General features: G+C 41.8%; 1 protein-coding gene across 12 annotated transcripts in view; it reads right to left on the bottom strand.

Annotated features, from left to right (window-relative positions):
- Nucleotides 1-16,081, bottom strand: part of LOC104842210 (chromosome unknown open reading frame, human C9orf89) — a 76,061-nt gene extending 59,980 nt beyond the window's left edge. For 5 of the 12 annotated variants that reach the window (XR_775427.1, XR_775426.1, XR_775428.1 and 2 more), the window contains exons 1-5: nt 12,265-16,081; nt 9,760-9,902; nt 7,632-7,785; nt 3,208-3,267; nt 1,343-1,414 (exon numbers count right to left, since the gene is read on the bottom strand). Coding sequence is in view for 9 of the 12 variants with exons in the window: in XM_010584390.1 (XP_010582692.1) it covers nt 1,343-1,414; nt 3,208-3,267; nt 7,632-7,785; nt 9,760-9,902; nt 12,265-12,469 (634 nt within the window). In the remaining 3 variants the exon portion in view is untranslated. Of the gene's footprint in view, nt 1-74; nt 546-1,342; nt 1,415-3,207; nt 3,268-7,631; nt 7,786-9,759; nt 9,903-11,616; nt 11,881-12,264 lie in introns of those variants that run through there. The other 7 variants (XM_010584392.1, XM_010584393.1, XM_010584394.1 and 4 more) reach the window with 7 other exon arrangements.
- Between the last annotated feature and the right edge of the window lie 49 nt (nt 16,082-16,130).

The raw sequence follows: 16,130 nt of genomic DNA, 5'->3' as shown, positions 1-16,130 counted from the left end.
GCTGGAAAAAAGAGCCTTGGAACAAAAGACTTGGGGACATTAGTTGGTAATTTTAGCAAAAATAAAGACAGAGAGCCAACTTGAGGCAGAAGGACCTCCACAGGGAGAAAATATGAAATGTCAGCTGGCACAGAAATAAGGGGCTAAAGGACTCTGCAATCTGGTAGAGAAAAGCTTAATAAAAATGATAGGCTGGAGCTGAAACCAGTTCAAACTGAGAATAACACACACACTTCTAATGCTATGGACAATTAATGGATCAAGGGAAGGGATGGATTCTCCGATTTTTTGGTATCAGCCCCTGAATGCTTTTCTGAAAATGCTTCTATTGAATGCTGGTGACTGAATATGATGAAGGGAACTGACGGCAGCTAAGGAAACACACAGGTTAGCCTTGAAGGTCTAATGGTTCCCTTTTAGCCTTAAACCCTGACTCCACAGACAGTCCAGCTGAGGGACTCTCATCTGGGAATGAAGGGTAACACAGCCCAGACTCCCACATCACCTGAAATGTCCATGAACTGGTGCTACTGTAGCCTACAGCTCTGGGAAAAAAATAGTAAAGAACAATGTCCAACTGTAACTGCTGTGACCCAGGTATAAGGAGCAGAAGGCACTAAACCAAAACGGCGTTTGGATTCTGCTCCCCATCTACCACGTGAAGACTGGTACTTCCCACAGCACCGTATGAAGACTCGAGAGCAAGTGACACCTCTGAATCAGCTGCTCTCTCCCTGGATCTCTCCCACTAGCACTGACTCACTGATTCGCTGAAGTTGATCCATGTGGACACATCGATGCACTTTTTGCTAAGAGCTGGCGCTCTCACAGCAACGTTGGGTGAATGGAAGGTAGGACTGCGAAGAGGAGCAGGAGCTCTGCTCTGCTGGCTGCTGTGAAGCAGGTGGCTTCCAGGCACAGCTAACACCCAGAGCCAGCAACAGGGGCAATGGTTGCAGCTGCTCAGGCTCAGCAAATCGAGCCAGCGTCCTCTGGCCCTGGCACTGGTCATGCTTCAACCAGCTCCCAAGGGATGTGGAAGCCAGAAGGTTTGGGTCTGTCTCATGACTGCTGGGAATCATGACCCACTGCTATAGCAACAGGAGCTCACATGACTACTGTCTTTAAAAAGAGCCCCTATTTGTGGCATCCTCTGTAGGCAAACTATCCATTATTTATATCTTGGCATGTCTGAAGTGCAGTTTGTATTCTAGCCTCATTAATGAATGATGACACCTTGACCTGCTCTATTAAGTAAGCCATGGTAGATCAAGAGGCACACTGCTCTCCCAATCTGTGCTAAAGTAAGGCAACCAAGAGAAAAAACACCGAAGTAGATTACCTGAGTTACAGCAATACCAAAATAATGCAAATCCTGCAGCAACGCTAAAACAAGCGAGGAAAAACACTGGACCTAAAGAAAACAAAGAAGGAAATACATTAAGACAGAACAGAGCAGTGGAAGTTTAGTTCAGTTCATAAATCATCAATTGCTATTAATATGCATAATTAAGTGTATTCAGATGAAGCTAACATTCACAATTATGTATGTTCTGTAGCTAATGTACTATGAAGCACATTTACTATACTGTAATTAATTTTTACTACAGTTGCTTTGACACCATTCACCATTTGCCTCTGTTCAGCTAGCTATATCCTATGAAATTTAAGTGAAAACTTCCTTAGATGTTTTCTCACTCTAAAACTTTGTGCAAAAACCCCATTAAACACTACAACAACATACTAGCCAGACTACTGGGACCTCACCACACAGTGTAGCATTTTACTCTATAAAGAGCCCCCACTGGGCCAATGCACTGCCTGTGGGTAAGAGTACATTGTGAGACTACAGTCCCTTGGAAGCAGATTTTTAGGGTTTTGTTTTTTCCCCACAGATGTTCCACAAATTCCACTTTCATGACAAGAGCAAATATTCTTGTTCCTGTTTACAATTCTGCTGGAAGCTGAAATGCAGAGACACACACACACACACCTAAACCAAATCTCCCACTGGAACATGTGCCTGCCTAGAATTACATGCAGTTTAACACTGATGTTCTGTATTGATGTTCAATAAAACCTTTCTAATTCATACTTATCCACAGACAAAACCTCATAAAGATTTACATCTGCTTCTTTATTATCTAATATTCTATTTGTATTTACTACTTCACTATGAACATAGCTACAATTAAACTGCACCTGTCAATTTAAGGACAAACGCACTGCAGACCAACAAATTAGTGGAGCTGACCAAGTGGACAAGGACACTGGAGAAACAGCAAAGGAGCAAGGGCTTGATTGCTCCTTCGGATGTAATCTCCCAACGAGGGTGGCTAGCAGCCAGACAATCTCCAGTCTGAGGACAGCTCTTTCATCAGCAGAGTAAGAATAGAAATTATTTAATTTTCTTATTCCCAAGTGCTTTCTCGGTTCTTCCTGTACCGTTATGCTGCAGTCAGCAATAGCGATGTGAAAAACCTGAATAGCAATTTGGTTCAATATTCAAAGTAACACCACCACAGGCAAAAAAATACATTGAGTTAAACTGTGTTTCTGCTTCTCGTTTCAGCTTTCTCTCAGGGGAAAACTGGCAAAAGGCTCAGTTCATAGAAGGTGCTTTTATTCTCTCATAATTGTATCCAAATTTCTCAACAAAATATCAATTAAACCTAAAGGATAAAATAGTTCATTATAAGTTTTGAAAATTCTTCAGCTTGCTTTCAGATCTTCAATTCCTTTTCAAAATATCTTTCAGTGAATAAATGCACAGGCACACCATCTTCTTTTCTGTCTTTGTTTCCAAATTATTTGTACTTAAATTGAAAGCTTAAAAAGACATGAAAAAATTTGAAAGTTATATAAAAAAATTATTGATGGCCTTATGCAAAATGACAGCAGCAGCAGCTGAATAGACCTTACTATTCAAGCACTGAAGAAATCATAGGAAATGAAGACTTTAGCTATAACAGTGTAAGTAAAAATACCATTGTAAATATTGATTAAACTCTATAGTCTCTTGAATTTCCTGGCACTGGTTTCCTCACAGCAGCCCAGTATGTTTTCCTCCATTAATTCCACTTAACTTGTGACAGTAAAGACATCATAAAACAATTTGTTACATGAAATGCAAATTACATGATAAAATAAATTGCATCATAATCTGAAAAGCCATTCCATCCAGTGACACTGTATGCATTTATTTACCCCTGTCATTTAGCATATATTTCTCCTTGTCAGTGTCTATCTCTGTGGAATCTGTGGTTTCTAGAAATAAAAGCAACACATGAAAAGTTAGTACTCAGCTCAAGCAAACAAATGAACACAATCAGCACGTGCAAAATTGTGCAAAACAAGACATTTCAGAAAAATATCCAATTTTGACATAAACTATTAACCCCTCCAAACGTAAATCATCGCTATAGTTAAATCTGGATATATGTTGATCAAAACACATAGGCACATAGTCATTTGAATTCAACTAGAAACAGCTGCAGCAACACCTCTGAGCTGGTTAAGCACTAACCACATAAGTAACATTACACTTGTTTCCCAAGTGAGGAAAGCAGGAGCTAATCCTTCCATAATGCCAGAAATTGTCATTGTAATAAAATACACACTATTTGCTAATATATGTGCTAATCTGAAAACACCCCTTAAAGGCATCAACATTCTTTCTGTTCTTAAGTAAATCTCTGGGCATAAACGTATCTGGCAGATGAAGCACTTGGAACAAACTGCTTGGCACAGATTGTTTATCTAAATTCTGTTCTCAGCTAAAGACATGTACAGCTTCTTTGAAAGTCTGTAGGTACTACATGCTAACATTTGGTGCACATAATTTTTGCCTCTACCTTTCTGCAAATTCGAGTAGAAAAAGAGGTTCACCTTAAGACAACGTGTTCAGTAGTTAGTAGCAATAAAGCCATTTCTGCTTTGGGCAGAAACACCTGCAGCTCTTTTAGAGGTGCCTTTGCCATACAGATGTGGAGATAACATCGTCCGCAGAATGTGTGTGCAACACCAAACACCACCACCATCACCATAAATGGCAGAGGAATTACTTTCCTTTAATGCATCACGAATCTGCAAAACAACTTTTTATAGCCAAACCTCTTTGTGGTCAAGAGGGTTAAAAAAAAACAAAAGCAGAAAAAAGCGAGAGCTCCAAATCTGGCTGTCAATAGGGAAGAATTTGAGACTGTTTGGTTTCAACTGATTTCCTTCTTCTTCGTGACAATCTGGAGCTAGGTGACATGCCTTGGGAAACTGCCCTGCTCACCAAGTCAGCAAAGGGGACTTGTTGTCAGCCAACATTAGACAGCGAATATCTGTCTCCCATGCTAAATACATCCCTCTCGGTGGGGTGACAGGGCATAGCGTTCAAGCAGAACAGAAACATCTAAAGCACTTTGCTGCAAAGCTTGAGAGTCACTGAAGCAGAAAGGATTGCTGCAAAGCCTCCATGGTGCACTCTGCATCAATGGCAACCTTACACAGCCTGCCCGTTTTGAAGGATGTCCTCCCTATATACTCTAGCTAAGAAATCCTCACACTTCACAGGAGAGCACAGCGAAATCTCTGCCCTTTTGTCAGGCTATCTCTGTGTGGGGCTGATCTGATCCTCTATCTTTCTAGTCCATGTCAGCATTGAGAGAAATAAAAACATTTTCTGAGTCACTTGGAAGATCCTGTTTGGCTTCAATAGCTCTGAAGTTGCCCATGCCGTGTGCCTTACCCACCCTCTAGTGGGAATTCTGAGATATTACTAAACATTTCACTTGCAATATTATACTTGAGGCAAAGAAATTTTGTTCTAGCACGAATTTTAAAGTTGTTTAAAAATGAGAAAGAAATCTTTGAAAGGATTTCCTCTGTAGAAAACATTTTTCGTATCTACAGCTGCATGTAATCTATTACAGAACTCTGTCCTGGCCATAGTTCATCAGTGTCCTCACCAATAATTTCTCCAGGTGTTTATAATGCTGCTTGTTTCAATTCAATCTGCACTTAGAACAAAGTCCCCATGTTAGGGATTCCCTTTTTTCCTCACATTTAGAAACTCTAGTGTCAATTAGGTAAATGCTCTGTGCTAAATTTGATAAATTTAACAACTACTGCTATGAGTAACATTTGAGTAACATAAAAATTGTACGTTAGAGGTCTGAAGGATAATGCTTTTAATATTCAAAATGTCCAAGTTCACTTAAATGAGAAATAATGCCTCATACTGAAAAAGAAGCTTTTCCTGAAGAACAGAATTGTTTGTGGTTTTAACTTAAAATCCTGCACAGAAGTTTATCGACCATTCAACCCAGAATGCAGACATTTGTTTTAGTTACAGAACTCCTAAGAAGCAGCAAACATATTAACACAATTATCTCATTATTTCCTTCTCAGGTCAATGTAAGGAAACTGCAGAGTCTCAGCATGTCATAGCATTGTAACTCAGTTATTTAAATTATTCTCATGGTTCTGAGGATGGTAACATAAAGAGAGTATACCAAGATACAGAGAATTTAATGACTTATGGTTACTGGAGTCCCTTTGCATAATGCAACAGCAGCAAAACAGTTTCAGGGCACCACAAAGAGCTCTATTTTATCTGTGAAGCACTTCTAGAACATGTACTTGTTATGTGCAGTCTGAACATGAGAAGCCCTAACCCTGCCAACTCATGTGGCTACCTGAGTAAAAGCTCTCAGAAGTAACCACATATATCAGGTACAGGGATAAGCTTGTTTATGCTCTAGCTAAAAGTGAAAACATCATGCAGACCCCCCTTTCAGCTGGTTTGTCCAGGCATGACAACAGCATGAGGCAGTGTGAGAGTTCATCTTCGCAATATCTGCACAACTTTCAATGTCAGTTTTATGGGTATGGATGAACTCGGTCACAGCTATGCTATTTCTAGTACTCAACTGAATTCAGACCATCTATATGAGATGTAGTCAGGCCTTGGCTACTGTGTATGCGTATGTTAAGCTACACTTTCAGAAATGGCTTGTAGAAGGTGTTACTGAACATTAACAGAGCTTAAACTCTTAAACCATCAACTCACTTGAAATTTTATTCTTAGTGACTACACTAAGACTTCTTAAGTTGCTTTTAATTAATAAAGGCTGTCTGCTGCCTTCCAGTCAGCCTGGCTGAAAAATTTATTGCTCAAGCTCTACCTAGGTGAAAATGATAGATTCAAGACTATTTCATTTAAAAGCCTGTTCCCTCAAAGGGCATGACTTCTGCAAGGTGAAGATCAGATGTAAATCACTGCCTTAAAGCTGCTGCGAGGCTGAATCAATAGGAATTCATGCCCATCTGAGATTCTGAGGCAGGGATGGGCCCAGACTTTCCCTGTTCAAGAAGGTTCAGGTATGGATGTGGAGACCTGGGGTAATTTTGCAGCCTCCCTGTGTAGGCAGGCAAATGGTGCAGTCTTCCACTGGTATGTATTTGTGCTGAGGAGATTCAAACATTTTCCCTCAAAATGAAAAGCGAAATGAACCTAGACAATGCAGTATCTTCAAAGGTAATTACAATTTTACATGCTATTTTCACTCCAGAAATAAAAGAGGCCTAATTGGCTTTTTTAAACCTATGGACTTTCGGTGTAATGGTTTGAATCTCACTGGAATTTGACCCACATGTGTAAAACCTCCCCAGCACCTAACTGTGGAGTTTCTTACAATTAGAAATCAATTGACCAGTGAAGCATTAGGGCTGTTAGATACTTTACAAGGATTTCTTAAACTGCAGTCCCTTTGCAGCTTCATTAACTTAAACGTGAGAGCTTTCCCTCAAGCTCCTCAAGTCATTTCAGTATGCGGGATGCCTGAACATATTTCCCATCCATTTGGAACACTGTTCTTTTCTCCAGTTCATTAGGTAGGGGGGAAAAAAAACAACAACAAAAAAAACCCACCACCAACACATAGCAAGCATTATACCACGTTGGCAAGTCAGGCTTGATACTTTCCCTTAAAGAAATGAGCTCCTTTGCAGTATAGAATCAAATCTGTTTGAGCCTCAGTCCTTAAGTTCATACATGCATATTTGGGGGGCAGCTTTATGGCTGCCAGTCAGGCCTGTCAGCTGCACAAAACACATCCTAAGTGATTTATACCACAGTTCATCATTGCAAGGACCTATGAATGTCTGCTTCACGTTAAACTAGACACAACTTGGAGATTTACAGATTGAGGGAAAGCCAAGCTTCTGGGCCACCAGAGTTTTGAGCTTAACAAATTTGAGGTTTGTAATATTCTTATGTGCTACAAAGAATAAACACAGAGGAAACAAACAAGCCATTAAGAAGCAATGGTTATGTAAAGAGAAATTGTACTTCATATGACTTATATTGCTGTCTTAAGTGTTGCACTTAAACTGTTTTAAGACATATTTCATATTTCAAAACAACCAAAGAGTTTTAGACTGCTCATGCTAGTCAACAAATAACAAGAACCCCTTACAGCTTTTGGAAAATTCCAGTCAGAAGGAATTAAGGTACACCCCAAAAATTATTTAAATAACCTGTTTAGGTTATTTAAATACCTTAAACTTCATCTGAAATGAGGTTTTGTAATACACTGATGAGGAAATCCACAACTCAATCAACTGACAAATCAACTTACTCAAGATTTTCCTGCTTGGCAGGTCATTATACAGCTCCTCAGCATTGATCTGCAGAGCCCTGTAAAACTCTTGACAGTGTCTGTCTCCTTTCTTTTGAAGGTGCTTTATCAGATCTGAAAGTCTGGTATGGAGTGATGCTTTTGGATTCCTGAACTATAAGAGAAAAGCACTTATCAGAAGAGAGCTTACAACAGCTGAAGATCAATTTTACATCACTTTACAATATGCCAGGGAGTGAAGATATACAGCATGTTTTACATTTGCTAAAAGAATGGGCCAAAAAAATGAGGGGTACCTAAAAAGGATATACATGCATTGCACAGCTGTCTTCAAGACACTGAGCTCCATCTGGTCAGCACTGCTTGATGGAGAGCATATTGCCTCTGCCTTCCCTCATTCTTTTTTCTGTCCCGACAAAGTCACAGCTATTCTGCATTTGATGTTTTCTCTGCATTCGAACTAACATGGTACTTAGTACCCTACAATTTGATTCTGACAGCTGTTGATAGAAAATATCAACAAATCTTATTATAAAGTTTTATTTCTTAAGTATTCCCTTAGTTGCCTAGTAATGATCACCCAAAAAGGTACTTTATACTACTTATATTAGTTCCAATATTGGAGTGTTCATCACCCCAAGATTACATGTTTCATTGTTTCCAGCACAATTAACTGCTGCATACCCAGCGCAACATGTACAGATTCTCATTACTCAGGCAACAGGGTAAGCAGCTGCAGAAGAAAGCACTTTTTTTCTGTAGTCCAAAATGTGATTAATATTAGGAGAGCTTACAAAGAGAATGAAGTCTTACACACATCAAACCCATTTCAGCTTATTTGGAAAACATCCAAAGCCATTCACAGCAAAGCATATTTCAGACCAGTACAGTAGATAACCTTTGTAGTATACTTAGTTAGGATCAATTCCTGCTCTAGGGGGACAGGAATGCAACGTACCTTATAGAACACTCCTTATTCTAACAAAAGCTTTACCAGATATAGCTGAGATTGTAAGCTTCCTAAACACTCAATAGAGTTGACAGAAACTTGCCTGGACCTACGCGAAAGCAGTTCATTTCTGTCTGCTAAGTGCAGAAGTCACAAATTAAATTTCAAAGATTCTTTATGCATTTATTTTGAAGCTCTTGAGGGAATGAGATGATCTTTAATTGCACATGTCACACTGTTTATCATAACTGAGTGGCTGGACTGGCTCAGCTGATGATCTAGCACTGCTCTACATCACCAAAATGCTATTCATCCCCATGGATTTTGATTATGACAGAATTAGACCTATTTTGCCTAATCTTAAAATACTGGTATGCCAAAACCCCAAGCCTTGTCCAGACAATTAAGTCAGCAGAGGGCATGTACAAACTGTTATAAGTAGGATCTAGGAAGCTCTTAACTGGCTTTAACTTTCACTCCACACAAGTTTAAAAAATCTTTCTTCCTAAAAATGGCTACCCATCTTTGAAAGCTTCATGCCAGAGCAGGCAGCCTTCCTCCATACATAGTGGCACCTCTGGAAGATATTACTAATTCCACCCACTTCCCACAGCTCCCACACTTATAGGTAAGACTAATGCCCCCTTTCTCTACCAATACTCAGAGTTATTAATCACATTAATCAGCAACTAAAACTGATTAAGCTAATATAGATGATTTTGTGGACACAGCTGGATGCAGCACAGATCATCTGACACGACACTCCACATCGACTCATGTGAGGAGGCAGGCATGCAGGGCATTTGGTCACATGATGGGTGCAATCCTTCCCAAGGAGTGGTTATATATATATAACCATATATAAGCACTTTTTTAATATATATATATATATATAGTGTGTTTCTGCATGCACGGCATCAGACATCATGGCAGGGACTGTGGCATTAAGCTGCTGCTGAAGAGAGTGCCCTCTCTCATAACCACGGGGCACAGGGAATGTGCCAGCCCTGTGACTTCTCCTCTGATATGAGATCCCAGATACAACTGGTCAGCAAGTAAGAGGTGAGGAAGATTGGCTGCATGTGGCACCAAGAGTGAGGTCAGGAAGAGGGCAGCCATGCTACTGACCTGCAAAAAACCATGCAACATTCAGAGATACAGTAAAATTCATCAAAGTACCTTTTCTGCTTCTGCATTGCTAAGAATTTGGGGGTAGACTCTGTTAAGCTGAAGAATAATTTTATCAACCACTTGCTCATTCAGTCGGCTGTTGCTTGTAAGAAAATACACGTCGTGCTGCAGCCGATGACAATACGACTGATCTAGAGATAAAATAATACAAAGAACAAACCACACCAGTTAATTAGCAAGCCATTTTTAAATTCTGTAAATTTTGTTTTCCTAACAGTGGTTAAATAGCTAAAATAAAATTACCACCATCATGTAATTTTGGAAAGCTGACTCTCTGTTAGGGAAACACAACATAGCCACATGCTTTCAAAGACCCATCCACTTAAAATTACACACTTCTGAACTCCTGGCTGGTCACTCATGCTGCCTCTCTCTTTCCAAAGGGAGAAGGTTCTAAATTATTTAGATGTCAAGCAGTGATGGATATTTAATCAAATACAGTCCTAACGTTGTTAAATCACTGAAGATAAATTTTCTATCATTTATGAAGTCAGATTATGATGGAGCTTGAAACTAACACGTTCATTTTATAATTTTTTGATGTAAATATGTATTTCATAGAGAGAGATTCTCTCTGATGTAGAATGGTAAAAGGACATAAATTTGGCTTCAGATTACGTATTTTACTGATACTGGTGTACAGTACAGGGCTGGTCTTTGCCTGCTGCTTAGCACCTGACAACTGCAGCACAGCGTGGGGTGGGAGGGGATGCAGAGAAGCTCACACAGCCAGGCAAAGCCGGGGGCTGACTGAGCCGGAGTGATTTGGCCCTAACATCACCCAACCCTCCAAGAGTTTATTGCTGCCTTTGGTCTAATGGGAGACTTCAGCAACTAGCCCAGCAGAAACTGCCCAGACTGAAACAGAACGGGAACACCAGGAACAGCATCTCTGCCAAAGAGCCATGAAGTTTTTTAGGGAAGGACTTCTGCTTTCACTTCACACAGGAGTGGGGAGAAAGTGCATTCAAAAAGCAGTACATTTTTAACACGGAGGTACACTCAAATACACATACAAATAAACCACATCTTTTTCTATTAACCCCAGCCTCTGCAAATACACAAATCCAGACTTGCTCTTGGCTTAGGCACCAATTCCAGTTTGACAGCAATGGATTTTGCAGGAGCATAGGTTTCCCTATAGCTGCTTGTCTATAGTCCCTAGATTAAGATACAGGCACAGACTGGTTCCACGGGTTATTGTGCCCTTATCAGATTCAGAAAGAGAATGTTTATGACTGTGTCTGAAATAAGTGTTAAAATGTCACTACAGGACTTCATAACTGAGCAGCATAGAAAACAAAAACAAAACACCGCCACCCCCACCACATTCCCTGTTTAAAGCAAATGCATAGGTTTTATGGTATTCTGGCTACCAGAAAATACATAGCCATCAGCCCTTTGTTCCCTGCAATTTAGAGAAGATAAACAAAAGAATGAAGGAAATGAGCCAGAAAACTCTGGCATGATGCACTGCACCTACACACAGCCCTTGCCCTTTCTATATCATGTTTGGGTTTTTTTGTATTACATTGTCCTTTTTCTGTATCTCTATAGGACTAAGAGCATTTGCAGGAAAGTGTTCAGGAAAACCTCCCCGTGTGGCCATCACACGCTAGTAACCTCTCCAGTGCCAGTGTCACTCCTGTTCAAAAAAGGATGCACAGCTATTCATACTGCATGGAGAGCTGCGATTCTACAGGCACAACAGGATTTCAGTTACATTCTTACTTTTTTATAAGAACACCTTATTATTTCCATGTGTTTCTAATGCCTCACTTTTCCACGGCTTGTTCTTAAGGCAGCTTTTTCGTGTACTGTCAGAAACATACTGCCCTGACATACTTGCTGTGCAAGTCCTTTTTGTTGCAAGAAGCTCCATGTTATCTGATTCAGGGCTGAGATCAAACTTCTCCTCTTCAAATCAACTCACTGGCATGCACAAAAGGCTGAGGCAAGGACCAGGAGACTGTGAAGTTGTGCCTGTTCATCCAAATACTTCTTGAGGAATGAAGTGCCACAACCCCTGCAGCTTCCTCCTCCTTCTGCCTCAGCTACATGATTTGTAGTGACTCTCAGTGTCACCAACGACTCTGTACCTTCTGCAAACTTACAAAAAACATGCATTAAACCAGGGTCTTGCAGCTCACAAAGCAATTAAACTTCAAATACCACTGACATTCAAACAACGAACCACAGCAAGTGCTAAAAGCATGACAAGGATCTGGCAGAATGAGTATACAAAGTAAAATAAAAGCAGGCTCAAAGTGTCATCTCCTTCCCTGCTTCTTGCTCTGCTGCTGCCTTGTCATTACCAATACCTGCACAGGCAGCACGCAGAAGTCTATTACCAGCAATTACACCAGTGAAGTTAACTGTGACCAAGTGAAGATCGCATTTAAGTCAAGATCATTTTCTGAGCAATCACGAGCACTCCAAGTCCTTGCGGCACTTTTCATTTACACACACTCATTAAACCATCACCAGTCTTACCAAGGGCTTTTTGCTGCCACCTGAAACCTGCGCGCTGGTGCACTGTATTATGGGGCATAAGCCTCTCTGAGATTTCAGGGGTGGCTATGTCTTCTTCCCATCTAAGCCAAAAGGCAGGAGAAGAGAATGAGACAATGCTCTTGGCCCCTCTGGCTACTGCTAAACTGTGCCTACCAAGGACAGGTCTTACACCTGGCTCAGGCATCTGCAAGACACTTCTCCCATCCTATGGGATGCTCCATTTTTAAGAAGCACCCATGAAGCAGTCTGCTTCCTCCCCGTCCCCACAGAAACATTTCACCTGCCTGCACCTTCACCTCCTCCAAATGACTTCAGTTCAGTATTTAGGATGTAGTGCAAGGTTCAAAATTTCCTGAAGAGAGGTTATCAAGCTCAACACTAGCTCATTAAAAGCAGAGCAGAAGTAATTTCCAGTATGTCACTTCCTTCTTCCGAAATGTTTCATCTCACCTCTAACTCTGAGAAATCTCTGCCCAAAGCACACAAGGAACTGCCTTCAGGCTTCTGGTAGACCAGAGAAGTGAAACTTCCCACCAACACCACCCACCAGTGCAAAACTGTGCTCCAGCTACTAAATTTAAAGAAAACAAACAAAAAAAGCCCCACCAATCCTAGCGGCTGGAACATGGCATCCTGCTTTGGAGCGATAAGGATATCTGGAAAGCACACGTGTGCATTTGAAGCCACCACACGATGCTCAGCTTGCCCCAGCAGCTCTGGCAGCTTTGTTATGACACGGACCTGCTCCCATGCCCTGCCAGTCACAGCCCAGTTATGGGTGTACAAACATGTCCGTGCTACGAGGTTTTATAATCACTGTTCACAAGCAGCATTGAACATAGTATTGAACATGCCCATTATTTACATTTTCAAGTAACAGAAACCCCAAACCAGGTAACCTCGCAACGGCAGCAACCTACTGATGTGCTGTCAAGGTCTCAAGAATTTAGGGAGCAGCTGTTTGGGATATTTTGCCTATCCACCTTTTATCTCCTGCCTCAAAGAAATGACAATTCTTGCAAGGAAAATTTAAAATCTTCTTGCTAATATTTTGGTTTTAAGCAGAAGTCACCCCAGCATTAAGAGGACAGTCATGCCATTAGCCGGTACTTGCCTAGAAAGTTCAGAGCAGCAAAATCAGGAGACCAGGTCAATTAACCACAGCTTACAGCATAGGCATGGCATTGCCAGGCATTTTAATGCCCTCAGACTGCACAAGGATTGCATCTAACTCTGAATTTGTAATGTGATGTTACGGCACTTACACGTTCTCTTCCACCAGAACATTAATCTAACTGGGCTCAATCCTGTCCACAGGCTTTGGACCCAGCTGCAGGTTTGCTCAAGCACGCAGCTGCAGTGGAGGAGTCTGCAGGCTTCGATGTAGCTGGAGGGTTGGCAGTGTACTGAGCTCAGCCTCACTGAAGAGAGGCAGCAAATACAGCTAAGACTGGATACGACGTCACTGAAGCTGACCTAAAGTTTGCTTAAAAAAAGGTTGGTATTTTCCTTACTGAGAGGAAATGTAAACTTGTCAAAGAGACAGACAGGAAACCCAGGAACTGTTTTTTGACAGTTGAGAAGAAAACATGATTCACGTTATTGACTTATAATTACTATAAGCCCATGACACATCATACACAACTGCTTTTTTCTCTTAGTCAAAGTACAAAAGGCCTCTGGCATACAGCATATGCATGCCATGCTAACATACACAGCCTGCACCTGACCGCACACACAGAAGGAAAGGAAGTACACGTATAATTAAGAGATATCAGAGAAAACCAAGAGATTACTGGCTATTTGTAGCCAGCAGCTCCTCAAACAGAGGATAAAATACATAAAAACAGTGATGATAAATGCGCAAGCAGCAGATGACAGTAACAAAGCAACACACTCATCATTTTTCACCTGCAGGTAAAAATCTCCCCCGTTGCAACCCTTCATAAAATGACACATCTCTGTTCTTCCTTCCAAATGGGCAATTAGGTTTTTGGCAATAGCTGCAGAATGCCCCAGCCATTATACTAAGTGCTGGCATTTTAAGGCTGTTGAAATATACTCTGCTCTTGGGAGTAACAAGGCTCATCAAAAATCTGATCGTATGTGATCGTAACATGCCAGACTGTCTTCTACACTCCTGCAGAAAAAATGTCAAGGGCGACACAGCCACCCGTCCCAAAGCTCTTCCTAATTTAACAGCAGAGTGCGTTCACCGAGAGTTTTTCAGAGACAACTCCTGACCTAGGCACCAGCATGCCAGACCCTGGCAGCAGCCAGGACATCGGACAAGCGCTGTGGCGTTGGCACTCTTGCTCCATACGCCTGTGGTGAGGTGTCTGGTCCCTGAAAGGTGGTACTAGCCACTGGCACAACACACTGATAACACAAAACCTAACCTTCAGGTTAGAACAGCTGTCAAAAACCCCTTTGTAATTTTGATTCTGCTTAATTATTCTTACCATAAAAGACCCCACGTTGTTTTCTGTACAAAGAATGTCAAATGGGATATTGTCTCTCGCAGTCCCCTGCATATGCTCCTCTATGATCTACTTGCGCTGCCCTTCTGGATAAAACCACATGGCCCTAGGGACGTGCCACCTTAGGCTGGGGTCTGCATTGCCACCTCATGTTTATCACAGTAAATAAATAAATACAGCTGCATTTCAAATCTGTAAGATGTGATCAGCCTCTCCTCATTGTGGCTGTGACACGTAAGCACCCTCATCCACGCTTGGGCCCCAAGAGCATAAATGCTGCTAACTGCCTTAAGTCAGGCAGGTAGACCTTTCCAATTAATAACTCCACCAATATTTACGTAAGGACTCTTGACACCATCTCTGACACCACTGCACCTTTATTATGGTTTCATCTTCTGTTTGTTTTTCCCTTAAAAGCCTCCTTCAATTTACCAAGCAAACAGACAGGATCATCCCAAGCAGATAAATTTAAATACAACAGACACAAAACCCACCACATCCCTCTGACATTCTCTGTAACAACACACATAATCTGTATACATCCATTCCAAAAAACTCAATGGTATCTGCTGCTGTGCAGCACAAACACAGGTGACAACTTCCTGTAAAACTCCCGGATGATTTTCATAAACTTTGTAAAGGCAAGCTGACAGCCAAAACCTGAAGGCATGTGACCTGCCATTTGTACGCTTCCATACAAACGCCCTGCTGAAGCACCTCAGCAAAGAGCTGAAAAAGTCTCTCAACAAAACGTTAGCTTAACGCTAATTTAGGTTTTGGCTTTTCCCTTTCAAGAGCCCAAGAAAGGTCTGCTGAGGATTTAAGAAGGGATCTGGCTGCAGAGAAACGGTCTGAGATGATCAGATTGCACTGGTTACCAAATGCACCCCCGATGAAGAGCAACTGCTCCGCTCCTCTGAGCTGGAAGTGGCAATACAGAGGTGAAAGACGACGTGCCGCCCTCACCCACTGCCACCTGCTGCTGCTACTGGCAAGTTAGTAACCAGCAGTCAAGAGCCTCTGACAGCAAGTTCGGTGTCTCATCTTTACCTGAGATATCTTTTAAAAACAGAAGAGGAAAAAATGGTAAAACAGTGAGCAAAACACTGAAATGCTCCCGATACTCGGGCGTGGCACTCGTGACACGCTCCCAGCCCTCCGAGCTGCTTCGTACAACGGCTAAAACAAGGCGGCCATCAGCAGCCGGAGAGCCGCGCGCCCCGCACTGCGGAGGCACGCTCCTGACAAGCGGAAGATGGAGGCTGGGCCGCAGCGGCGGCGCTCTCTTCACCCGCAGGCGGCGTGGGCCCGGCGCGCCGAGGTGCGAAATCCGGCACCGGCTACGCCTGGAGGCGGGCACGGCAC

Source organism: Haliaeetus leucocephalus, unplaced genomic scaffold (genome assembly GCF_000737465.1).
Source record: "Haliaeetus leucocephalus isolate CR32 unplaced genomic scaffold, Haliaeetus_leucocephalus-4.0 Scaffold984, whole genome shotgun sequence".
Lineage (NCBI taxonomy): Eukaryota > Metazoa > Chordata > Aves > Accipitriformes > Accipitridae > Haliaeetus > Haliaeetus leucocephalus.
The sequence above is the reverse complement of the archived record's forward strand: the minus strand, read 5'-3'. Positions and strand labels throughout refer to the sequence as shown.